Source organism: Callorhinus ursinus, unplaced genomic scaffold (assembly GCF_003265705.2).
Source record: "Callorhinus ursinus isolate GAN/ISIS: 27379988/994484 unplaced genomic scaffold, GSC_fseal_2.0 scaffold30, whole genome shotgun sequence".
Classification (NCBI taxonomy): Eukaryota; Metazoa; Chordata; class Mammalia; order Carnivora; family Otariidae; genus Callorhinus; species Callorhinus ursinus.
In genome coordinates this window covers 11917445-11943725 of record NW_027397092.1, presented here as the reverse complement: position 1 = coordinate 11943725, position 26281 = coordinate 11917445, and the positions used below count along the sequence as shown (strand labels likewise).

The window sequence follows — 26281 nt, the reverse complement described above, 5'->3', positions numbered from 1 at the left end:
TGGGAGAGGAAGAAGCTGGCTTCCCGTGGACCAGAAAGCCCGATGTGGGGCTCGATCCCAGGACCCTGGGATCATGACCTGAGCCGAAGGCAGATGCTTAACGACTGAGCCACCCAGGTGCCCCCAAACACTGAAATTTTAAAAGCCAACTACAATAGCATCAAAAAAAGGGTGAATCTGACCAAAAATGTGAAAGACATATACACTAAGAATTAACATCACTCTGAAAGTAAAGAATTGAACAAAACTATCAATCAATTTGACTTATTTGACACTTACAGAACTCATTCCACGCCACAGCAGAACATATATACTCTCTCCAAACAGAGATAGACCTTGTTTATAAGTCAGATGATTCAATATTGTTAAGATATCAGTTCTCTTCCAAATAGATCATAGATTCAACACAGTCAAAATCCCGGCAGTTTTTCCTATAAATATTGACAAGCTGATTTAAAATTTATATGTTAATGCAAAGTGCCTATAAGGGCCAAAACAACTTTGAAAAAGAAATACAAATACTACTTGCTTTAAAGACCTACAATGCTTACAAAGACATGTGATGTTGGTGTAAATATAGACAAATAGATCAGTGGAATGGAAAAGAGGGTCCAGAAATGAATTTACACATGTATGGACAATTATCCTTTTACAGAGGTACAAAGGCCTTTTAAAAAAGGCCTTATTGAAGAAATAAACAACACTGGAAAAATTGAATATCCATATACAAATAAATTAATGTGGGAAATTGCACACCATATACAAAAATTAACTCAAAATGAATCATAGACCTAAACCTAAAACCTAAAAGTATAAAACCTATAGAAGGAAACAGAGGAGAAAACCTCGGTGACCTTGAGCTGGACAAAGGGTTCTCAGATACAACACCAAAAACACAATTTGCAAAAGAACAGATTCATGAATTTGTCCAACAAAATTAAAATTTTTGCTCTTCAAAAAAGCATTATGAGAATGAAAAGATAAGTCACAGGATGAAACTAATTTTTCCAAAAAATATTTTCTGATAAAGAACTTGTATCCAGAATACACAACGAGTACTAGGAAAATAATCAGTGCAATTACAAATAAATAAATAGGCAAAAGATTTGAACACTTCATCACAGAAGATGTACTAATGGCAAATAAGCTCATGAAAAGATGCTCATTATCATTAATCACCAGAACAGCGCAAATTAAAATGACAAGATAATACTGCAGAGCTATTCAAATGACTGAAATGAAGAGGACTGTGTTAACAGATGGCACAGAGGTGGAAGAACTACAACTTGCCTACATTGCTAGTGAGAATGTAAAATGGACAACCACTCTGGAAAAGTCTGGCAGTTCCTTAAAATGTTTATATGGATGTTTGGATTGTTTGCAGTGTTCGGCTATTACAAATAAAGCATCTCTGAACACTTGTGTATAAGAACAAAATGATGCACCCACTCCACTCCTAGGTTTAAGACAAGAGAAATAAAGGCCTATGTCCACCCATACCAAGAACTTGTGTTCTTTGTAATTGCCCAAAATGGTCCATAAATACATGAAAGAATACATAAATGGTGGTACATCCACACAGTACAATACTACTCAGCAATAAGAAGGAATGAACTAACGATACACAAGACAATATGGATGAGTCCCAGTGTGATTATGCTGAGTGTAAGAGACTAGACATAAGACAAAACATACCGTATGATTCTATTTATATAAATCGCTAGAAAATACAAACTAATCTCGGGTGACAGAAAGCAGATCAGTGGGTACCTAAGGCAGTGGGGGACGGGCAGAAGTGGATGGAAGGAATTACAAAGGCACGTGAGGAAATGTTTGTATGTGATGCATATGTTCACTATCAGAACTGAGATGGATGGTTTCACGGCTGTAGACATGAAATGCATGCCGAAATCTATCATACATACACTTCAGTTTGTAGTTATTTTCTGTCAATTTTACCTCAGTAAAGCTGTTAAAAACAACAACAAAACTAGAGAGCGAGGAGAGCTACCGAAGAAGGACAAAAAGACCTCTCTAGAAGAGAACAGATTTTTAAAAGTCTGAAGGAACACTAAAATAGTGTACATGTTTGGCAATTTCCATAAGAATCTATGGTCTGCAAATACTTATGAAGGTACTGGCTTAGAAGCTCCCAAGAAATAAATATTTGGGGAACTGCTTATACTAAAAACTCATAATGTAATATTCTACTAAACTGTTCCTCTACAATGTGAATAACTTCTACAGAAAAAAAAAAAAAAAGTTTGTGTTGAAATTCACTATTGTAATGGATCCCACACAAGGGACTGAAACACCATCTGTGGAGCACATAATCCTATTCATTTGTTTGAAAATGGAAAGAGTTTTTAGCTTAATTCCACACATATACAGGCCTTATCTATTTTGGCCATGGGCTCTCCCATTGTCTCTTTAGGTTAAATCAGATTTAAGTCGCATAAGTAACATGATCCTAATGGATCATACTTTCAAAAAGTTAATAAGCACTGGAATAAACTCTAATTTTCCAAAGCACGATTTTATCACAACCCAGCCTATAACCAGTCTGATGAGACAACTCCAAACTGGTTCAGTGTGAGAAGGATTTCAAAATCATCAGCATACAGTTTAGAGAAGAAACCAGAAGGAAAGCCCCTTCGTTTGTGATCAGTCATTTCCCTCCTGGTCCTGTCATGTTGATGTCTGCGAGGAGAGCAAGATGATTCTACAGGAAGTGCCATACCAGGCTCTTCTGGTTTTAGAAAGGCATTCCTCTTGCTTCAACCGCTCGCTGTGGAGCCATGGAATTCTTGCACAAATACTCTTTCCCACAGCATGTTTTCCACCACATGGCATCTCCCCCAGTCTGCCCTATTTCATCTCAATGACACTTGGTTCCAGACACTTTGCTTCCAGCTAGCTAATACACCCGAATCACACATTCCTAACAAAGGCCAGCTCGAGGCCGTTAAGAGGGCAGTGGGTGTCTGAGTTATGGTTACCCTTTTTCCCATTCAGTGTCCTCACCCTCCTCCCTCCTTGGTGGCAGTCCCTGGATACTTCCTTTCAGACTCTGGTGCCCTCGTGTTCCTTCTACAGCCCTGTCTCCACTAGCTTGACAATAAATGGAGTCCTCATAGCCAAGGGCCAATGATTAATAATAACAACCAAGGTTATCTCCTTGTCAGGGACATACTTGCATTTTAGGATCGAAGACTTAAGCCAAATATATAAATTAAGTGGTAGAACTTCAAAGAGGGGAAAATCAAGGGTCCAAGAGAAAACCAGCAACCGGACCTTTGCTACTAGAATGCGCCACAAAAACCAGGGAACACAAACTCAATGCCTCCAGAAGCCACATAAGATCAATGAGGAGAGTAGGCAGGTCAAGGAAGGCCTGAGAAAACGCAGAGAGCATTTGCTCATGTAAAAGGGACAGCTCCAGGAGGTCAAAAGGAACAAACTTCCCATTATAAAATAAGTAAGTGACAGCATGGTCATACTAATAATACTGTATTGCATGTTCGAAGGTTGCTAAGAGTAGATCTTAGAAGTTCTCATCACTAGGAAAAAAATATTTTGCAACTATGTGTGGTGATGGATGTTAACTAGACTTACTGTGGGGATCATTTCACAACATATACATATATTGAATTGTGGTGTTGTATGCCTGAAACTAATATAATGTTATATTATATTGTTATATAACATATAATGTTATATGTCAATTATATCGCAATTACAAGTAAATAAATAGAAGGGACAGCTCCCCTTCAATGCCTCTAGTCTCCTGCCACATAATAATATCAAGCCAATGTTACCAATTGCCTGGTTTTTCCATGGAAGAGGAAAGTCCTAAGTTTTACGTTAAATTAAAAAAAAAAAAGTAAAACCCTCCGTGGACCAAATCAAACATGATTATACATCAAGTCATCTAGCCTGTTAGTCTGCCACCTCTGGCATAGACTACTGACTTGCTTTATGAAAAGATCAGTGCTGGTCCTAAAAGTGCTCAGAATAAACAACTTTTAAGTTCTTTAAGAGATGGCATTTTTAACTTAACTGTCCTTTTTTCTTAGTCTTTGTTTTTGCCCTTGAGTCAAACCTATCATTTACATAGCTATTTTGAATTTAATATCAAGATCAGCTTCATAGGCATACTCACTGATGACTTTATGTTTGGTGAACAACTGTTTGCCATGAAATATCTCTGTTAATAATCTTCAAAGCCTGGAGGAGAGGCGCCACCAATGCTGGCCCAGGTGGTAAAGCCAGTAAATAGGTACAGCTTCTATGCCATGGTGAAGGGTAGAAGGTCTGCCATATCCTCTCATGACTCAACTAAGTATTTCCCTTTCTTGAGTTGTTAAAACAGATATTATGATTGTACTCCCCCTCAACAACCATTCGGCATCTCCCCATGGACATAAAAAGTGTCTTTATGGGAGCTGTGGGATTCGGCGCCATGCTCCAAATGGCCCAGGAGTCTTGCCTACCCACGCATCAGAGAATAGACACACAGACCTCAGCCCCAGCTACGGACCCTGCAGTGGCCCATGAACTGCTTCCAGTCCATCTTGGCCATGGTCCAGGAGCCCCTGAAGAACTGTCTTAAACAATCACCCGTGGACGAGAGAGCCTCTGTGCGAGACCAGGTTTCCAGTGGAGAAGCTCCAGCACATCACTGGAGCAAAAAAAATGTCAGTGTAGACACACTGGGGAGGCTAGGAGGAACAGTTGTATCTTACACATCCTCCCTCCCCCAGGGCAGCACAGCTCAGTGCCAAAAGAGCCCTTCTCTGCCTGTGATTTCTCATGCCAGGGAAAGAGAGAGTGTGGGAGTGAGCACGCATTTCCCCCAAATGTGTAGAACTTTGTCAGAGAGGCTCATTTCTCTCTTGTCACATCCAGATTATAGAGTTGGGAGCTACATGACTGGGAAAAGGGAAGAGGCTGGGAGAGTAGCAGATAGGAATCTTGGAGGGCATTAAAGGAACGTGGATCCTATCTGCGGTTCAGAGTGCACCAAGAAGTCCACCCATGAGCCACTGGGAATGTCCAGCCTGTGGATTCTCCTAACTGGCCCATGAACACTCCCAGTATTTCATGTTCCTTAAACCACCCCCCACACAAACTCTGTGTCCAGCTCTCCGTGCATGCTCCCAACGGTGGTAAGAATGAGCTTTGGCAGCTGCTTAGTAAACATGTCCAGGAAGTTAGCCCAGATCTGTGGGCCAAGGAGAGACTGCAAGCTCAAGCTTTAGCTCTGCCCTTGGGAAAGCAAAGGGGAGGCTGTCAGCACAGCACCGGGCCTGGTGTGTTCCAGAATAGAAGGCATGCAAGTTTAAGAATTCTGCCACAAGAGGGAGCAAGAAGCGAGAAACAAATCAACAGAGGATCTGAGAAAGCCTCAGAATCCCTAGCAGAGCTGACAGAAGGTGTTTGGCTTCTAAAGTCAGTGAGTAAAGACTGGAGAAGGTGTCTGTTATTACAAATGGGAAGATCTAACAGCAACAAAAGACTCCAAGGAACATTAAATATCAAGGGAACATGACGCCACCAAGGGAATACAGGAATCTTCCAGTAACCAACCTCAAAGACACGAAGAGCTGTGACTTACCCAATAAAGAATTCAAAATATCTGTAAAGGAAGCTCAATGAGCTACACAAAAAAAAGAAGAACAATTCACTAAGATTAGGAAAACGATATACGAACAAAATGAGTTTTACAAAAAATAATTGAAAAGAACCAAATAGAAATTCTGACTCTAAACAATACAATGAATGAAATGAAACATGCAAGAGGGCATAAAAAGATGATTAGACCTATAATATGTTTTATATAAGCCTTATGGTAATCACAGAGCAAAAACCAACAGTAGATACACAAAGGAGGACAGAATCAAAGGATACCACTATGAAAAATCATCAATTCACAAAGGAAGGCAGCAACAGAGGGACAAAGGGAAGCGGAGCTACCAAACAGTCAGAAAACAACAAGATGGCATTATTAAGTCCTCACCTACTGAAAGGTACTCTAAATGTAATGGATGAATTCTCCAATCAAAAGGCACAGAGTAGCTGGATTGATTTTATAAAAAAGCAAAATCAAACTATATGCTGCCCAGAACAGACTCACTTCAGCTTTATGCATACACACGGGCTCAGAGAGAAGGGATGAAAAAAGATATTCCAGCCAAATGGAAACCAAAACAAAATAGGGGTACCTACCTATACTTCTCTCTGAGAAAAGAGACTGTAAGCCAAAAAGGGTAGTAAGAGAGAAAGAAGATTACTATATAATGTCAAAGGGGTCAGTTCTTCAAGAGAATATACAATTGTTAAGTATATATGCACCCAAAATAGGAGCAATTAAATATATCAATCATATGCCCACAGATCTGAAGGAAGAAGTAGACAATAATATCATAATAGTAGAGGACTTTAATATCCTACTTTCACTGGTGGATAGATCATTCACCCTGAAAATCAATAAGGAAATGCTGGACTTGAACTTTACTTTAGAGCAAGCGGACTTCAAACAGACATATAAGACATATTTGGTCCAAAAGCAGCAGAATACATGTTCTTCTCAACTGCATATGGAACATTCTTCAGGATATCATGTGATAGGATTACAAAACAAATCTTAGCAAATTTAAGAAGACTGGGATCATATCAAGTATCTTTTCCAACTACAGTGGGTTGAAACTGGAAATCACTAACAGGAGAAAAAGTAGAAAATTGACAAATATATGGAAGTATTACAATACAGTTCTGAACAACAAATGGGTCAAAGAAATTTTAACGACTGAGCCACCCAGGTGCCCCTGGGTCAAAGAAATTTTAAAAAATTACAAACAAAAGAGGGAACAAAACACACCAACACTTATGGGATATAGCAAAGGGTGTTCTAAAAGGTAAGTTCATAGTAATAAACACAGACATTAATAGACTATCTCAAAAAACAACCTAACTCTACACATCAAGGAACTAGGGAACTAGAAAAAACAAAACAAAACAAAACAACAACAAAAAGAAACAACTAAGCTCAAAGTTAACACAAGGAAGGAAATGACAAAGAGCAGAAATAAAAGAAATAGAGACTGAAACACAGTAAAATAGACCAACAAAGCTAAGAGCTGGTTTTTTGAAAAGATTATCAAAATTGACAAATCTTTAGCTAGACTACCTATGGAAAAAAAGAGAGAGGACTAAACAAATAAAGTTAGAAATGAAAGAGGAGATGTTACAACGGGTAACACTGAAATAAAAAATATTGTAGGACACTATTATGAACACTTAGAGATCAACCAGTTGGAGAACTGAGAAGAAATGGATAAATTTCTAGAAACATAAAACCTACCAAAAGTGAATCATGAAGAAATAGAAAATCTCAACAAAGCCATAAGGAGTAAGGAGATAGAAAACTTTCCAACAAAGAAAAACCCAGGACCAAAATGTTGCCCTGGTGAATTTACAAGACATTTAAAGAAGAATTCATGCCAATTTTTCTCAAACTCTTCCCCAAAATTGAAGAAAACACTCCCAAACTCATTTTACAAAGCCAGCATTATCCTGATATCAAAACCAGTAAGGACACTCCAAGAAAAGTAAATTATCTATCAATATCCTTGATGAATATAGAAACAAAAATTCTCAGTAAAATATTAGCAAAGCAAATTCAGGAGCACACTACAAGGATCACATACACTATGCAAGAGGGATTTATCCTTGGGATGCAAAGATGGTTCAACATAAAATGTGACACACCACATTAATCTAATCAAAGATAAGTTGAATGATCATCTCAATAGGTGCAGAAAGAGCATTTGCCAAAATAAAGTCATCCTTTCATGATGTGAACTCTCAAACAATTGGGCATGTAAGGAATGTAGGTCAACTTAAGAAAGCCCACGGCTAGCATCATGCTCAATGGTAAAAAGTGAAAGCTTTTCCTCTAAGATCTGGAACGAGACAAGGGCACCCACTCTTACCACTTCTATTCAACTTAGTCCTGGAAGTCCCATCCAGAGCAATCAGGTAAGGAAAAGAAAAAAAGGCATCAGTATTAGAAAGGAAGAAGTAAAATTTTCTCTGTACATAATATAACCTTATATAGAGAAAATCCTGAAGACTCCATCAAAAACAGTTAGAGCTAATCAACAAATTTGGTAAAGCTACAGGATACAAAAATCAACATACAAAAATCAGTTTCAATTCTATACAGTAATGACAAAATATATGAAAAAGAAATGAAACAGTTTTGTTCACAATAGCATCAAAAACAATAAAGTACTTAAGAATAAATTTAACCAAGGAGGTGAAACTTTTGTACGCTGAAAACTACAAAACTTTGATGAAAATAATTTAAAAAGACACAAATAAATGGAAAGATGTCGTGTTCATGGATTGGAAGGATTAATATTGTTAAAATGTCCATAGTTCCCAAAGCCTATTCAAAGCCATCCCTATAGATTTCCAATAGCTTTGGGATTTTAATAGCATTTTTCACAGAAATAGAAACAACAATCCCAAAATTCTTATAAAAACACAAACCACCCCTGAATAGCCAATGTAATCTTAAGAAATAAACACAAATCTGGAGGCATCATTCTTGCTGATTTCAACCTATATATTCCATAGCTATCATAATGAAAACAGTATGGCACTGACACATAGACCATTGCAACAGATTCGAGAGCTATAAATAAACCCCGGGCATAAATGATCAACTAATATTTGATGAGAGAGCCAAGAATACTCAATGGGGAGAGGAGAGTCTCTTAAATAAATGGTGTTAAGAAAGGTAGATAATCACATGCAGAAGAATGAAATTACCCCTCTCTTACACTACTTACAAAAATTAACTCAAAATGGATTAAAGACTTAAATATAAAACCTGAAACCATAAAACTCCTAGAAGAAAGCATAGGGAAAGAGTGCCGTGATTTTTTTGATAGGATGCCAAAAGCACAAACAATGAAAGCAAAAATAAGTAAGTGGGATTATACTGAAGTGAAATGCTTCTGCACAGCAAAAGAAACAACCAACAAAATGAAAAGTCAGCCTACAGTGTGAAAGAAAATATTTGCAAATCTTATGTCTGATAAGGGGTTAATGTCCAAAATATTTAAGAACTCAAACAACTCAATCGCAAAAACCAAACAATCCAAAGGGTACAAACTCGCAGTAATAAGTTCTGGGGCTCTCATGTACAGCATGTCAGCTAGAGTTAATAATACTAGATTATACACAGAAACTTGCTAAGAAAAGTAGGTCTTCAATGTTCTCACCATGTGCTCAAGTTGTGATCTCAGGGTCGTGAGACCAAGCCCCACATCAGCTCCATGCTTAGCGCCGCGTCTGCTGGGGACTTTTTCTCTCTTCCCCCTGCACTCTCTCACTCTCTCGCAAATTAATAAATATTTAAAAAAATGTTCTCACCACAAACAAGAAATGGTAATTCTGTAAGATGATGGAGGTGTTAACTAGCCCTATTATAATCATTTTGCAGTACATGTAAATGTGTCAAATTAAAATGTTGTACACCTTAAACTTGCATGTCATATGTCAATTATGGGGAGCTGGGAAGAAAACCCAAGAAATTAAAGATCAAAGAGTCCCTGATAAGTTAAATATTTATAATTACCAGTCTTAAGTTTCTATAAAAGAACACCAAATCCCTTACAGCATTGTTTCCCAATAAGTAGATTCTGAGAACTATCAGTTCGATCATGCTCTTGGGGAAGAAAAGTGGGAGCAGAATTTCAGGGCCAAATAAATTTGAGACACACCTTTACTCCAAGCATTTCCAGAGCCTTTACAAGACAGCCATAAATCTTCGAGAAAGGGGACCAAGCACAAGGCATTTCCCAATCTCAGTGGATAATGCAACAGTGAATTCCCTAGGATGGGTATTCAGTAGCTCCCACTAAGGGCATATAACTATAGATAATGCCCAGGGTCCAAGTTTCTAGAAAACTACTCTCCTCCTTGGATCAACAGATAGATTTCATTTGGGGTGGCAGAGTTCTTTTTTGTCCCCCAGTTACACGCTAAGTACAATAGATCAACCCAGTTATTTTTGAGCTTAAACATCAGTTTGGGGGCTGTGTTTTTAGACTTGCCGCCACAACCACTGCCCCTCCAATGTGCCCAGGTGGCCAGGGAGGTCCACTTCAAATCATGGTGTCCTCTGTGGTCTGCCTAAGAAGGCTGCTTCTCTACAGAGTGGTTCTCTTGGAGCTCTAGCTGATTTCTTTCAACCCTTTTAGAATTATTCATCAAGACAAAAACCACCTCTGGAACTTGGGATATTGCTGCAGCTTATGGGAAGAATAGTGTCCATGCAACCCTGCTGATATTATTACATGACTCCCCCCTCCTTTTGCAGCTCTGTGTGTGGCCCACAGGGATGTATTAGGATTTACCACTGGATTATCTGTGAAAGTGCTGATGGTCACCATCCTAGACGACAAAAAATGCAAGTTCTGTCATCACCTGGCCAGGTCAATGTTTTGTGGTTGGTCATTAAAATCAAAATGTGTTTTCCCCATTATTTTAAAATGACTTCACTGTAAAAAGATCTGAGCCATAGTACAAAAATTGCTTCTCAGTTCTGAGCTTTTTCTATTAACTATTATCTATCCCTGTAAGGAGACTGCATAAATTGTTAGACCTGTGAGAATTCCACCTGTCCTGCAAAGGCTAAAATTGCAGGAACTCATTTTCAGGAGATAAGGCAAGGATTTTTCATTGCTTCCCTTTGGCCCTGCCTCCAGGGGACTCTAAAGTCAGGCTTTCTTAAGCAAAAAAAAAACAGGCAGTAGACATGATTTCCATCTGTTTGGACTAAGGCTATCCTGAATTCATGGTTTATTATTACTATTACTGTTATTATTAAATCCATGGTACCTATTTATGAAATCCTAACTGGTGAGCAAACACTGACCATCAGTAAATCAACAAAGATTTCTGGGCATTGTTTATCAGGTTTGCTATCTTACTACTAGCTGAGACCAAAGAGCAAAACTGGAAAACTGAAGTTTAGGTCCCAATAGATGTGTGGGAAAATTGGAATTTCTGCTGGTGAAGTATGGGGACAAAGGGCCTTTCCCAGTATTTAGTGATAGGTTCCTCTGCACCAAGTCGGGCTCCATAGCAACGGAATACAGGGTCCCTATGGAAACATGAAAAAATCCACTGCCAGTGGCAGAAAGGGCATCATGAGTAGGTATACTTAGAAACATACCATCTGACTGCTGTCAGTTCAAGGTCTCTTGGGCTAGCCTAACAGGATTGTCTCGCTTTTATCTGGACTCAAAAGAGTCTACCGGCCACAGTTGTTGGGAAATACTTGACAAGATCACAACTTTATTATTAACTGAGCCTGTGAGAGTCAAGCAAATCCAGAGCAGAAGGCTCAGATTGCCTTCAGCTTCAGGGAGATGCTCCTCTCTCCTTAAGGTCTCATTCCGCCTCCCTAAGTTCCCCCAGAGACATCCAGCTCAGCAATAAACAGCCTTCTGCCAAAGGTGGAAACTTCACAGCCTGAACGAGGCATTTTGCCCCTGTGCTCCAGCTCTTCTCATCTTGAAAAATCTGAGCCCAAAACTTTGCCGCAGCAAAAGACCAAAATGACACGAAACCTGACTAAAGAATTTCCTGTGTTCTTCCACAAACTCCAGGTGAAGGAAATGAGTATCTGCAGGGCAGTTCTTCCCAAAAGCCTTGCCCATTAGGACAATTTGCCCGAGCCTGCACTCTTACTCCTCGCAGACCCTCCCACGGCTGACACCAGGCAAAATGTGGCTGTTGACAACGTCTCCTTTTCAATTCCCTAAATTAAATTGCTGACAATATAATCCTGAGTTAGTTTGGCAGATATTCCAGCTCACGAAGAGCGAGCTCGATTTTCCTGCGGACAATAGCAGAAACAAGGGCATATGACTTCACGGTTAAAGGGGGAAGGTGGGTATAACAGGGGTTGACCAGCTGCATGATTCAGGAACCACAAATGATATCTCCCTGACTCAAGAGGTCCAAAATGCTACAGGACGCCTCCTAGAGTCTCCTACAGGGATGGCAAGTACGGCACTCAGGCCACCCCAATGACAATGACAGACATCACTGATAAGTCACTCTGTTCTCTCTCTTAGCACACCCATGGCCTCGGAATCCTTCTGGTTGTTTTTTGTTTTTTGTAAGATCGTATTTATTTATTTGACAGAGAGAGAGAGACACACACAGAGAGAGGGAACATAAGCAGGGGGAGTGGGAGAGGGAGAAGCAGTCTCCCAGCTGAGCAGGGAGCCCGATGCGGGGCTCGATCCCAGGACCCTGGGATCATGACCTGAGCCGAAGGCAGACACCTAACGACTGAGCCACCCAGGCGGCCCTCCTCCTGGTTTTTTAAAGATTTATTTATTTATTTATTTTAGAGAGAGAGGTGGGGGGGAGGGGCAGAGGGAGAGAGAATCTCAAGCCGACTCCTTGCTGAGCTCAGAGCCCACGTGGGGTTTGATCTCACAACTCTGAGATCATGCCCTGAGCTGAAACCAAGAGTTGGATGCTTCACTGACTGAGCCACCCAAGCACCCCCCTCAGAATCCTTCTAAACACAATGTGCCAGGTCACTGCTTCTAAGGGATGGTGCTCTCTCTCCCCAAAGGGAAGCTTTTTGTTAATTCCAGTTTAGCATCACATAATATTCTAGTACAAAATAAATAAATAAATAGATAGATAGATAGATAGATAAATAAATAGTGTCCCCTTAAAGTGCCATCTATGTGGTCCATCTGCCTCTTGGAAGAAAAATAGTCCTGTGTAAGTGAGCTACAGATGTCTTTAAGCCCTTAACCCAATATCTGGGTTTAAAAACCATCGCTTACCGAAGCATGACATTCAAACAAGAATAAAGTGCCTGTGCAATAATTATTTTTTATATAAACAGCAACCCCAGTTCTAGCTCCTTATTTCCCTATGACCAGTTCTGTTTTTCAAAAAATTGGCCAAGTTAAAAATCAGCTGTGAATATTCATTCACTGCTACGGTAATCAATTGTCACACTCGTCTCTGCTAAGAACAGGAAATCATATATTGTTCAGTGTGTGGGAGCTAAGACTTCTTGTTTACAGTTCCAGAATTCTCTTAATGAATGCCAAAGACAGGCAGGGCACATCCATGGGAACTTATCTTCCATCATTGCGGCTGCCCTACAAGGCAATAGAGTGGGTGACCCAGACCCCAAACCTCTTCCTATACCTTCCTCGCAAGCCACACTGCCTGCAATGCCCCCCCTTACAGCTTTAATTTGAAGTAAGCACTTGACCCTCCCCATCTAACAAAAACAGGGAGGCAGAGTTAAGTCCACCACAAAGGAAACATTTCTCAGAATGGTCCCTTCCTGTGCAGCAGCATCCAGCCGGAGACTGAGCATCTGGGGCAAAATGATGGGAGCCAGCCTGGAGAAGGAGCCGCCGGCTGCGTCTTTTGTCCATTCTGATGCTGCCCCAAGCAGCCCGGCTTACGTCTGTAGTCCCTGTCCATCAGCCAAGGTGAGACCTAGGACATGGGAGTGAGAACATATGGCCAGCCTTGTCCCAGGATTAACCAGTCCTTCCCACAGAGGGAGAGGCGCCAACTTCCCACTCCACAGCTGCTTTTCCTGTGAGCTTTTCCTAGTCCTGTGAATGCAAATCTATAGGAGATTCCTACTTGCTAAGAAGTCGGTTTCAAGTATGTGTTTGGACATCAGCTGTGTGTACTCTGAACACATCTTTCTGAAGTTCTGATCTTGTAGATAATGGTGAGGCCACTCAGAGCTGCCTCAAACACTCATATACTCCACAACTGCAGCGCCATAATGATCATGGTCTCAGCTCCTTTCCATGGACCAGCGCACCTTTGTGGTTCAGCTTGAACGGCTTCAAACCGCGCTCCCTACCAGGGGACCAGAGACTATTCCTCTCTCCTCAGTGCTCATGGAGGAAGCTGTGGGAGAAGCTAAGAGGCTGCCCTGGCTCCGCACCATCCCCAGAGCTGCAAACATTTGAGGTCTTGGGAGAGGCGGACCTGGGAAACTCTGCAGTGAGGAGGGAACGGACCCCAGCAACACAGTTGAAGGTCAGAGGCTCTGAAGGGCCTGGGCCTTCGGCCTTTGACCTTCGCATTTGTTATTCAAGTCCCGGTGCCAGACTGTCTCCCTTTTTTCCTCCACTGCCACCTCTTCCTCCTAGTCAGCATTTCCGTGACTCTCTGAAGAACAAAGCAGTCTCACTGTACCCCCCAGGCTATCCTCATCCTTGGAACCAAGGCTAATAGATGTATGTTTTTGGAGAGAATATCTTCACTAGTAATTAAGGGAACGCATAGTAAGGCAGGTACCCTTTTCCCGCATAGGTTGAAAGCAATAGTAATACTTAGTGTTGGTGAAGATATGGAGAAGTGGGAACCCTCATATACTTTCAGTGGACAAGCAAGTTGTTACAACCTGTTTGGACAGCAATTTGGCAATTTGTATCAAAAAAATCTTAAAATGTGGCTCAGAGGGCTCCTGTCTCCTCATATCCATTATTTCCTTCCCATAAAAAATATATTTTTACTGGGCCCTTGACCATTCAGAATTCAGATGCTCTTGCAGGTTAGGGAGTCCTGTGACTAAGTTCAGGCCAAGTGGAAATGGAATGTGATCACTTCCATTTAAAAGAACTTTCTTTAGGGGCGCCTGGGTGCCTCAGTCGGTAAACGTCTGCCTTCGGCTCAGGTCATGGTCCCAGGGTCCTGGGATCGAGCCCTGCATCGGGCTCCCTGCTCAGCAGGAAGCCTGCTTCTCCTTCACCCTCTCCCCCTGCTTGTGTTCCCTCTCTTGCTGTCTCTCTTTCTGTCAAATAAATAAATAAAAATCTTTAAAAAAAATTAAAATTAAAAAAAATAAAAGAACTTTCTTTAAAAGACAGCCGGGGGCAGTGGGTGGCTCAGTCCATTAAGCATCTGCCTTCAGCTCAGGTCATGATTCCAGGGTCCTGGGATGGAGCTCCGCATTCGGTTTCCTGCTCAGCAGGGGGATCTGCTTCTCCCTCTCCCTCTGCCCCTCCCCCCACTCATTCTCTCTCTCAAGTAAATAAAATCTTAAATAAATAAAAAAAAAGACACCTGGCATTGCCATTTGCCTCTTTCTCCCACCTCTTGCAACCATTTCTTGGGACCAGGATTGATATGTGGAGATCCATAATGGTATATGAAGATGAAGGCTGCACCTTAGAGGCGGTGGAGCGAAAGGTGGAAATTGTCTGGGTCTCCTACTGGGTTACCCAACTCTTGGCTCCAATGTGAGAAAGAAACAAACTTTTATCTCATAGCTGAAACTGATCCTTCATGATACAGCAGGCATGCCCTTCGTCCCAGAATCCCATCTAATTTATCTTATGAATCACTCATATGCACAAAGTGAGATACAAAATGATGCTCATGCACCCACTAAACTATTCAAGTGTCTAATAATTGGATGAGTGAATTGGCAGGTAGGTTGTTAGGAAGGAAGGGAGGAAGGATCAGTGAGGGAGGCAAAACAATGAGGGAGAAATGGATGTTAATATATAATCTTGGAACACAGTACATTTAGGCCAATTTGTGTTACGCATCTTTTCATTTGAGGAACAAGATCAAAATCCTAAATTAGGGAACTGTATGGAATATATATATATATTTATGGGGTGGGGTGTTTGAGAAGATGGAAGATGCGAAGTATCTGGAGACTGCTGATCCTATAGAGAAAATTAATACATTGGAGGAAGAGCCACACACCTGTCACTCTTGCAAACTTCAGACAATACACGGGACCAGCATCAAGGCAAGGTGGAAGAGCATTAACAAGATGACCTGAGAGGTTATGATTTCACATTTGAACATAGCCGTGAGATTTGCAAGAGGCAATCAGATATCATTTTAATATTTACAAGAGATATGGGTCATAAAATATAAGAATTACATGAAAAGAAATCATAATTGTAGCAATTACCACAGTAAAGTTAGGCAAAAAAAATACATTTATATATTTTAATGACTAAAAGTTATGTCAGATTGAATCAAACAGGGACACTAACCGGGTTGATGGTTCTAACCTAACCTGAAAAATAGGACTAAGACAGGATAGGTCTCAAATTTCAGGAATATGGAATACAACATCTACAGTAGACAATGGGCTCAGTATGTTCCATCAACGTAGTAATCAAGGACCATGTTGCCTGCTATTTTAAAAACATCAGAAAACAATACAAAGGAATATTATGTAGGCTTAAGAAAAGAATTTCTAGCAAAGGGTATAACATGGTTGAAGCTCGAGGACATGATACTAAGCGAAATAAGTCTGTCATAAAAGGACAAAGACTATATGATTTCACTCACATAAAGTCTCTAAAGTAGCAAAACCCCAGAAACAGAAAGAAAACATTAAAAGGTGATGGCCAAGGGCTGGGGTAAGGGAAGAAGGGGAATTAAGATTTAATAAGTATAGAGTTCCAGTTTTAAAAGATGAAAAAGTTCTAGGGATCGGTTGCACAACAAAGTGAATACACTTAATACCACTGAATAATACACTTAAAAATTAGGAAGATGGGAAATTTCATGCCATGTATTTTTTTACTACAATCAAAAGAAACAAATTAATTAATTAAAAACTTCAGCAAACTGAAAAGATACACCAAATTTTTTTTTTACAGTAAAGCAAAAACATGAGATGACATAATTATTTTCTTACAGGGTAACTATCTTTCAGCCTTGTGAAAATTTTGAATTTAATATGGAAATGTGCAAGACAATCAAACTCTATAATGTTTATTCCATTTTAAAAGCATAAATTCCATTTTAAAAACTTGATGGTGTTTAAATTTGTAAAACATTAGTTAGAAACCCTTCAATGTGTTTAGTAGAGTTTGTTAGACCGATGAATGAAACATCTATAAGCTGAATTTGGCATAAGAAACACCAGGTTTTTATATTCATAACTTCAATATATCAGATATCCCACACTATGGATTAGAAAAATTAATATTGTTAAAAAGCCCATACCACCCAATGCCACCTACGGATTCAACACAATCCCTATCAAAATTCCAATGACATTTTTCACGGAAACAGAACAATCCTGAAATTTGTGTGAAACCACAAAAAACCCCAAACAGCCAAAGCAAGCTTGAGAAATAAGAACAAAGCTGGAGTCAGTATGATTCCTGATTTCAAACTAGAGTAATCAAATCAGTAGGGCACTGGCATAAAAACAGACACAGAGATCAATGGAACAGAATAGAGCGCCCAGAAATAAACCCAGGCATACACGGTCAATTAATTTATGACAAAGGAGCCACAAATGTACAATGAGGAAAAGACATTGTCTTCAATAAACAGTGTTGGGAACACTGGACAGTCACATGCAAAAGAATGAAACTAGACAACTGTCTTTTACCACACACAAAAACGAACTCAAAATGGATTAAAGACTTGACCACAAGACCTGAAAGCATAAAACTCCCCGAGGAAAACATAGGCAGTAAGCTTCTTAACATCAATCTTAGTGATAAGTTTACGGCTATGACACCAAAAACAAAGGCAACAAAAATTAAAATAAACAAGTGGGACTCCATCAAACTAAAAAGCCTCTGCACTATAAAGGAAATCATCAAGAAAATGAAAAGCAACCTACCAATATAAAAGAAAACATTTGCAAATCATTGCAAATCACATATCTGATAAGGGGTTAATATCCCAAGTATATAAAAAACTCATACAACTCAATAGCAAAAAAAAAATCTAATTAAAAAGTGGGCAGAGGATCTGAATAGACATTTTTCCAAAGAAGACATACAGATGGCCAATAGGTATACGAAAAAGCGCTCATCATCACTAATCAGTAGGGAAACACATATCAAAACCACAAAAAGATATCATCTCCACCTGTTAAAACAGCTATTATCCAAAAGACAAGAAATAACAAGTGTTGGCAAGGATGTGGAGAAAAGGGAAGCCAGTGTACTGTTGGTGGGAATGCAAGCTGGTACAGGCACTAGGAAAAACAGCATGGAGGTTCCTCACAAAATTAAAAATAGAACTACCATATGATTCAGCAATTCCACTTCTGGGTATTTATCTGAAGGCAACAAAAACATTACCTCGTAAAGGTATCTACATCCCCATGTATATAGCAGCATATTTTATAAAAGCCAAGAGACAGAAACAACCTAGTATCCACCGATGGATAAGTGGATAAAAGAAATGTGGTATATGTACACAATGGAATATTACTGAGCCATAAAAAGAATGAAATCTTAACAAAAAGAATGGATAAAGAAGATGTGCGCGTGCATGTGTGTGTACACGTGCACACACACACACACACACACAATGGAATATCATACAGCCAAAGGAAAGGATGAGATTTTGCCATTTATGACAACATGGATGGCCCTCCAGAGTACTACGCTCAGTGAAATAAGTCAGACAGAGAAAGACAAATGCCATGTGATTTCACTCACGTGTGGTATCTAAAAAACAAAATGAGTGAGTAAACAACAAAAAAGCAGAATTAGACCTATAAATACCGAGAACAAACTGATGGTTGCCAAAGGGAAGTGGGGGGAAAGACAGGCAAAGCGGCAAAGGGGAGAGAGACACACAGGCTGCCAGTTATGGAATGAATCAGTCACAGGAACAAAAGGCGCAGCATAGGAAATGTAGCCAATGATACCAGAATAGCATTCTATGGTGACAGATGGTGGCTATGCTTGTGGTGAGCAGAGCATTACATATAGAGAAGTTGAATCACTATGTGAATCACCCCTGAAAGTAACATAACACTGTGTGTCAACTATACTCAAATGAAAAAAAAATGTTAATAACTAACAAAAAAATCATGTATACACATACAAATGTACAAACACACACACAAAATCCATTTCATTCCTCCGGGCGTTTCTTCATTAATATTTTAATTTCTCCAAATCAAAAGTAATTAGACACAAGATTAGGCAAGAATAGTAACCCTGAAAGATGAATAAATGTAAAAGTTTAATTATTTTTAGGAACAGGTGAAAACCTCATCAAGAAATCATAGACATCTTCAGGTCTAATAATATTTTCCTTATGGAAAATTTTCCAACCATTCTTTTTTTCCCTACCCAGATTCCAATGCCATACCCTGTATTTTCCGTTTTGGTTCTTCCTGTCTGATGACATAATCTGTCTTCTGGACATAGAGCCTGGCCACTCAGCTTGTGCTCTACGGACCAGCAGCTTCTGCACAGTCTGAGTCTAGGAGAAATGCATCATCATTGGCAGGATGAAGCAGGGGTAGGTGGAGATGGGAGGATGGAGCTTGCTCTGCAGAAGGAGCTACTCCAGCTACCTGAAGGGAACTTTTTTTCAAATACAGGTATGTATGTGCATGAAATCGCCCTTTTTTGCCTTCTAGGAAAACTCACTACCAAAAATTAAACTAAAATTATAACCGATTCCTGTGTTTCCATTTCTTCTGGTAACTGGAAACAGTTAACAATGGTGACTATGCTAGGTGCCTGGCAGCAAAACCTAATTGAAAAAAGAGATTCTGAAAGCAGAACCAAGAATCACGTGTTCTCTCTTCCTTCCCTATCCACAGGGGTGCCTCACTGGTGCCGGCTGGGGAGGGCAGAGAAGATTGACTTGGAGGCATCTCAAGAACAAGGAAGTAAGGGAAGCTTGATTGTTCTCTGGGGTTAAGCTATGAAATCAACACATCAGAGTGGAGAGATGCAAAATACCCTTAAAGAGACCAAATAGCTCCCAGGCCTCTGAGACCAGACAGAGAGCTGATTAAATCTATTAACATATCTAAAGGAAAAATGTTTCAGTCTCTAAGGGCAGTTGGTCAGATGGAAGGCTTAGAAAAAGGAGAATTTTAGAGGCAAATGCTAGAGATACCCATCCAAGAAGTCAGGGGGACAACTTGCAACCTGTCTAGCGTAAAATCAAGGCAAAGTTATTTTTCCCATTATAATATTCAGGTATGATGGGGTCGTGGGATTGCCCAGCATCCTGAGATGGGCCGCAGTACTGAATGAAATGACAGAGGTGCTGGGTTCTGGAAGGCTGGGACCATGAAGCACTAAACACCGACTGACCCTGCTTGGATCCACAGTCCTCACACCAGCTTGCCGGTAAAATCTAGCTTCCCATGTGCAAGGCCTTCAAGGAGAGAAGGTATGACCAGAAGATAGCCCTCCAGGCTCTGTGTCACCTCATGAAATAGCATCGTGACTTTATATATAATTTCTGTCACTTGGGTAATAGAAATGAACCTTGGGAGATAACACCACTCCCTTACCGTACTGACCATTGTTCCTGTAAGTGTGAGCCCTCCCTAGCATGGTCACCAAGATAATGTTACCCTGAAGCTTCTGGGAAGTGGCTGGCCCAGACAGCCGGGGTCCACCCCCACCCCTCTGCCCCTGTGTGCACTCAGGGCTTTCCTTGGAAAATTCCCATCAGCCTGGGCCACAGAGATCAGTTGGTGATTATCCTCTAAGATGTTTGATTATAAACATGTAATTTTTCTTATTTGGCATCCTTATTAATCAAAGACATTCAAATTAAGAAAAAAATTAGTAAAGGGAAAATTGGCACAGGGTATAAGCAAAAAAGCATTCCCACATACTGCAGGTGGGAGCATAGAGTGGAAACACATCAAACATCTGAAAAATACGTGTAAACCTCTGACCCAACAATTTTACTTCCAGGAATTTATCCTTACCTACTAATTAAGGGGATGAACAAAGATTTAACCACAATGATGTCTTCTACAGCAGTTCATAATAGGTAAAACATGGAAATCACGTATATATTCAACAGCTGAAATTTGTTAAATATCTATAATGCAACAACACACTTACATTTGTAGTATGTTACAAAAGTACATTTACTAACCAGGAAAGATATTCACACTGTATTTTGCTTTTCTTTTCCTTTCTTTTCTTTCGTGTCCTTTTCTTTTGTTACATTTTCTAATTTTTTCAACGAACATTTATTACTACATATAGCCCTAGTTCTGAATCAAAGTCGAGGAACTGCCCCCTGTTCCTATAAAGAATAGAACCCAGGGGCTCCTGGGTGGCTCAGCCAGTTAAGGGGCCAACTCTTGATTTCAGCTGGGCTCATTATCTCAGGGTCCTGGGATCAAGCCCAGAGTTGAGCCCTGCATTAGGCTCCACGCTCAGCGGGGAGTCTGCTTGAGGATTCTCTCTCCCTCTGCCCCTCCCCCCCGGTATCTCTCGCTCTCTCTAAAATAAATAAATTTAAAAAAAAAAAAAAGAATCCAGTCATTGGAAGAGGACACATACAATATCCATTATATCCATTTAAGTCCTTTCTCCACTTGAGATCAAAGGAGACTCAAAGAGGTATAAGGCTTCTCCGAGGTCACCCAGTGCTATTACCCAGCCCTGCAGATACTTAAGCCAGCGTGTGTCCAGTCATTTCTAATGCCTTCAGTCTAGAGCAGAACCTTGTCTCTCTCGATGCTACTCAACACCAGTGTCTCAGCTCGGAAAGCAATGTTGCCCCTCTTAGCTGTGTGTAGAGCCAAAATAGTTGAATACACCCCCTTTTTAATGATCTCCCTTCTCTACATCCTCAACACAGTAGTCAGAAACCTCAACTGCAAACTTAATCGCACATGATACTCCAAAATTTTCCGAAGTGAATTGTAAAATATCCAACTTCCCTTGAGACATTTCAGAATGAATTGGTGAGATGGGGAGGGGAGACAGAAAGTGACAAAGAAGGTGTGCTTTGTGACCCAGGCTTAGAGTGGTTTCTCAGTGTGAAAACTCCTTTGCGTTTTGCAAGCCTCATCCTTCTGTGCACCAGGAAAGAACACACTGGCCTCTCAGAGGCTGCCTCGGGACTCTGGTCAGCTGCGGCGGAAAAGTCCTGCCTCTGTTCTCTTCTGTGACCTGGGTCTAGTGACTCCTTGACCAGTTTCCAAAGAGACATTTATTGCAAAACGGTAATTAACACTGCCACATCCGGCCTTAAATTATCCTTCTATAACATCTGTTTTCTCCTCAAGTGACATTCATGTGGAGATTTTTGATAGGACACAGGGACAGAGCAACACTTCCATCATTCCACAGACCAGGAAAGCAGCAGCCCAGGGTGACAGGGAATGGTCCAAGCTGCCCCACCTCCCTGGGCCTCCATCTCGGCTGCCATTCACACGTGCAAACCAGCGCTGGGAAACACAAGCGGCCCACAAAGGGATGGAGGTCTTACTTACGGACACACATTTCCCTGCTTTCATAAAATCCAGGACAACACTGGGATTTGCGCCTATACATAGTCTTCTCCCCATGCCGATAGGCTGTCCGATAACTGATTCTGCACAGAAGGAAAAGTCACATTGTTACTTCTTTTGACCGGCAATTTGATCAGAAATAAAGAATTTATATTTTGATATTTATTTTATTTTCATACCTTTATTATATTTAATAAAGGTATGAAAAGCAAAGTACTCTAAAATAGGTGAGAAGGAACATGGACTCTATGTCTTTTTTTTATATATATAATGTATTATTTGTTTCAGTCTTGAACAATATTATGCTAACTCTTATCTTCTTGCTTAAGAAAATATATATGTATATTTTTTAAAGGGGTAGTTTATTTTTTTTAAAGATTTTATTTATTTATTTGACAGAGAGAAACACAGCGAGAGGGGAACACAAGCAGGGGAAATGGGAGAGGGAGAAGCAGGCTTCCCGCTGAGCAGGGAGCCCGATGCGGGGCTTGATTTGAGGACCCTGGGATCATGACCTGAGCCAAAGACAGACGCTTAACAACTGAGCCACCCAGGTGCCCCTTTGCTTAAGAATATATTAAAATTGCCCATTTAGGCCAACCTGTACTTTATTGCAAGGGATCAGAAGTTTCATGACTTTCCTATTTCACTTATCTTGAGATACCTCGGGAAGTATCAATTAATTTCAGATATGAGGGGGCTCCCTCTGCTTCTCCCTCTCCCACTCCCCCTCCTCCTGCTCATGCTCTCATTCTGTCTCTCTCAAATAAATAAAATCTTTTAAAAAGTTTTCAGATATGACACTGATCTAATTATCATTTACTTACATGTTTTAAAAGAAGAATTCAGAGAATTCCTTGAAAAACCTATGACAATACAGTCTCATCCCACTATAAAATAGGTTATATATAGACAAATGACCCTCATTTAACTAAAGCTTCATTCATTGATTGATTGATTTATACAACACATGTTTACTGAGCACTTACTATATTCCAGGCACCACTTTAAGCATTGGGAAAACAACTCACAGTGAGCAAAACAATATAAAGCCTTGCCCTCAAGAAATGTATATTCTACTGGGGAAGACAGACCTATAGAATTTAAGTACAGATCCACATTAAATGAATAAATATGTCATATAATTACTGGTAACGATTATATGTTGCAATGAAAAATAAGGCCGGAGTAAGGGAAGAGAGTGTGACAGTTTATTGATTAGATGGAGTGGACAATGAAAGCTTGTCTGAAGAAATAATATTGAGCATAACATTTAGTGCAGCATAAATCAACAGATGTCACATTTAGACCCATCACTCACACCACTATAAATATTTTACAAATAAAAGTAAGGTATCAAGGTTCCCTTACATATTAACGTTAATATTTAAGATATTTTTCTTTTCTGTTTTCACATTTATAGGAAAAAAAATATGTGTCTTAAGTTGAGGTCAAATTTAAGTTAGTCTAGGGGTGCCTGGGTAACTCCGTTAATACTTGATTTCGGCTCAGGTCATGATCTCGGGGTCATGAGATCAAGTCCCACATCAGGCTCTGCACTGGATGTGGAGCCTGCTTAAGATTCTCTCTCTCCCGGGCGCCTGGGTGGCTCAGTTGGTGACCTTTACATATCTTAGGGTCCTGGGATCAAGCCCCGCATCGGGTTCCCTGCACAGCGGGAAGCCTGTTTCTCCCTCTCCCACTCCCCCTGCTTGTGTTCCCTCTCTCGGTGTCTCTGTCAAATAAATAAATAAATAAAATCTTTTAAAAAAATAAAAAAATAAAAAATAATAATTAAAAAAAAGATTCTCTCTCTCCCTCTCCCTTTTCCCTCTGCCCCCACCCCTGACCCTGTGCACGTGCGTGTATGTGCTCTCTCACTCTAAAAAAAAAAAAAAAAAAAAAATTAAGTTAGTCTAAATTGAGTCAGATATTCAAGTAGAAACATACGCTGGAATATGAGTCTCTCGATACCTAGTGATGTCCATATTCAAGAGCGTCTCCCCAGTTTATGCACCACACACAAGTTGCATGAATTCTTGCTAACCAAATGATGGTAACGAGTAGACCCTTTCTCTGTAAGCTCCTCAAGGGCACAGACAGCAGTTTTGCTCTTCCGTATCTCCTATGGTTTGGAACAAGGCTAGGATGATAGCAAGCACTCAGTAACTATTCATGAGATGAATGGATGCATCTTCTCAAATGTTTAATGTCTCTGCATTAAAGGACTTCCCAGTTAGCCAAACTCATAAATATATCTGAGCTTCGATTACCTGTGCCGTGTGCATTTAAACCAGTTCAGAATGTCAGTGCAGCTGGTGTAGTAGATTTGATCAAAGGGATGTGGGTATGACTCTTGCACAGTCACTGAGTAGCTGAAAAAGAAGAAAGATAAGGAATCAATATTTCTGATTCTTACATTCATGATATACCACGTATATAAAAAAAATCAGGGGCGCCTGGGTGGCTCAGTCGTTAAGCGTCTGCCTTCGGCTCGGGTCATGGTCCCGGGGTTCTGGGATCGAGCCCCGCATCGGGCTTCCCTGCTCAGCAGGGAAGCCTGCTTCTCCCTCCCCCACTCCCCCTGCTTGTGTTCCCTCTTTCACTGTGTCTCTCTCTGTCAAATAAATAAATAAAATCTTTATAAAAAAAAAAGAAATAAAAAAAAAAATCAGAGGCTAAATTATCTTCATTGGCAACTCCATGCTGACTTTTAATAGAGAATCTCCATGTTTTTATATGACCCAGAGCACCAAAAGGACCAATATTAATAATACATTTAAAAGACAAGAGTTCATGTTCTGAATTTCATAAAAGAATTCTCTTTACCATTCACCATAAATTCTGATAATCCTAAATTTACAAACATGATCACCATATACTGCTCTGTATTTAATTCCATCCCCTCATCTCAGGGGTGCAGGGTTAACCCAGACCTTTCACAAGAAGTTTTCGATCTAAATCTGTATGCAAATAATAAGTACAGAGACCATGTGAATATTCATAACAGTACATTTTGGTACAGATTCTGGAAAATCAGAAAGAACATATTTCTCAGGTTGGAACTTGAATTAATTTGGTTTTGTGCGCCTGCCCTACTTCTCAGGCACTGGGAGGATATATACAAGCTCTAAATAAAAACTACAAAGTCTCTAAACATATCGTTGAAACAATTAGCCTGAAATATACATATCCAGAGCCTGCTGCTGCTTAGCCTGGTTTCCAATACATTTTCACTAACAGCTTCTTGTTAAAGTAAAAGTATGCAATCCTAAGGGCCTGAGAATGTAGGTGGAAAACATCCATAAAACATAAAGAGCATTCAATGTTCAATGTCATAGTTCTTCATTTTAAAGCATCCATTACATGCTCAAGAGCTTAGAGTTCCTACCTACAGGAAAACCCGGAGAATCCTCTAGGCGGAACAAGTTAATCTTCTTCTCTTTAACAATCTCAAAGATTTTCACTAAAATCTTTAATTCACACTAGCAAACAAAACAGGCCACAATTATGGACTCACTTGCAGCAAATCAATAGACCAACTTCATTATTAGGAACTATCGACTAGAGAAGGTACAGAAGGAATAAGGCTGAAATGTCAGCATGAAGAATTCAGGTTAGAAATAGGGTAGAACCTTCTCATTTGAAAAGCTATGTGGTGTTGGGCTCCCCAACAGTGGGATTTCTTTCTCCAAGTAGCCTCTATTAGCTATTATGTGCCTTGGCTTCAATAGGAAATCTATAAAATAATCAAACTGTTCACACTGTTGTGTATCTCATTCTTTGGGTCATTGCAACTTGATTCCTAGGTATTTTTAGTGATCCTCCACAAATCTTAGGCAGATGAAATAGGCCCTACTGAAAAGATCACTGATTAGCGGAAGACAGGGTTATCCTGATCTGACGCTGAGAAACTAGACAGTCATTAGCAGATAATCTTCCTTCCCTCAGTTTTGAGTA

At 40.1% G+C, this 26281-nt stretch overlaps 1 protein-coding gene across 6 annotated transcripts in view; it reads right to left on the bottom strand.

Annotated features, from left to right (window-relative positions):
• The window catches only part of MEGF10 (multiple EGF like domains 10), a 164467-nt gene that overhangs the window by 91678 nt on the left and 46508 nt on the right, over window positions 1-26281 (bottom strand). For all 6 annotated transcript variants that reach the window (XM_073878610.1, XM_025860821.2, XM_073878612.1 and 3 more), the window contains 2 exons: window positions 24595-24696; window positions 22304-22404 (listed from right to left, as the gene is read on the bottom strand). In XM_073878610.1, the coding sequence (XP_073734711.1) occupies window positions 22304-22404; window positions 24595-24696 (203 nt within the window). The remainder of the gene's footprint in view (window positions 1-22303; window positions 22405-24594; window positions 24697-26281) is intronic.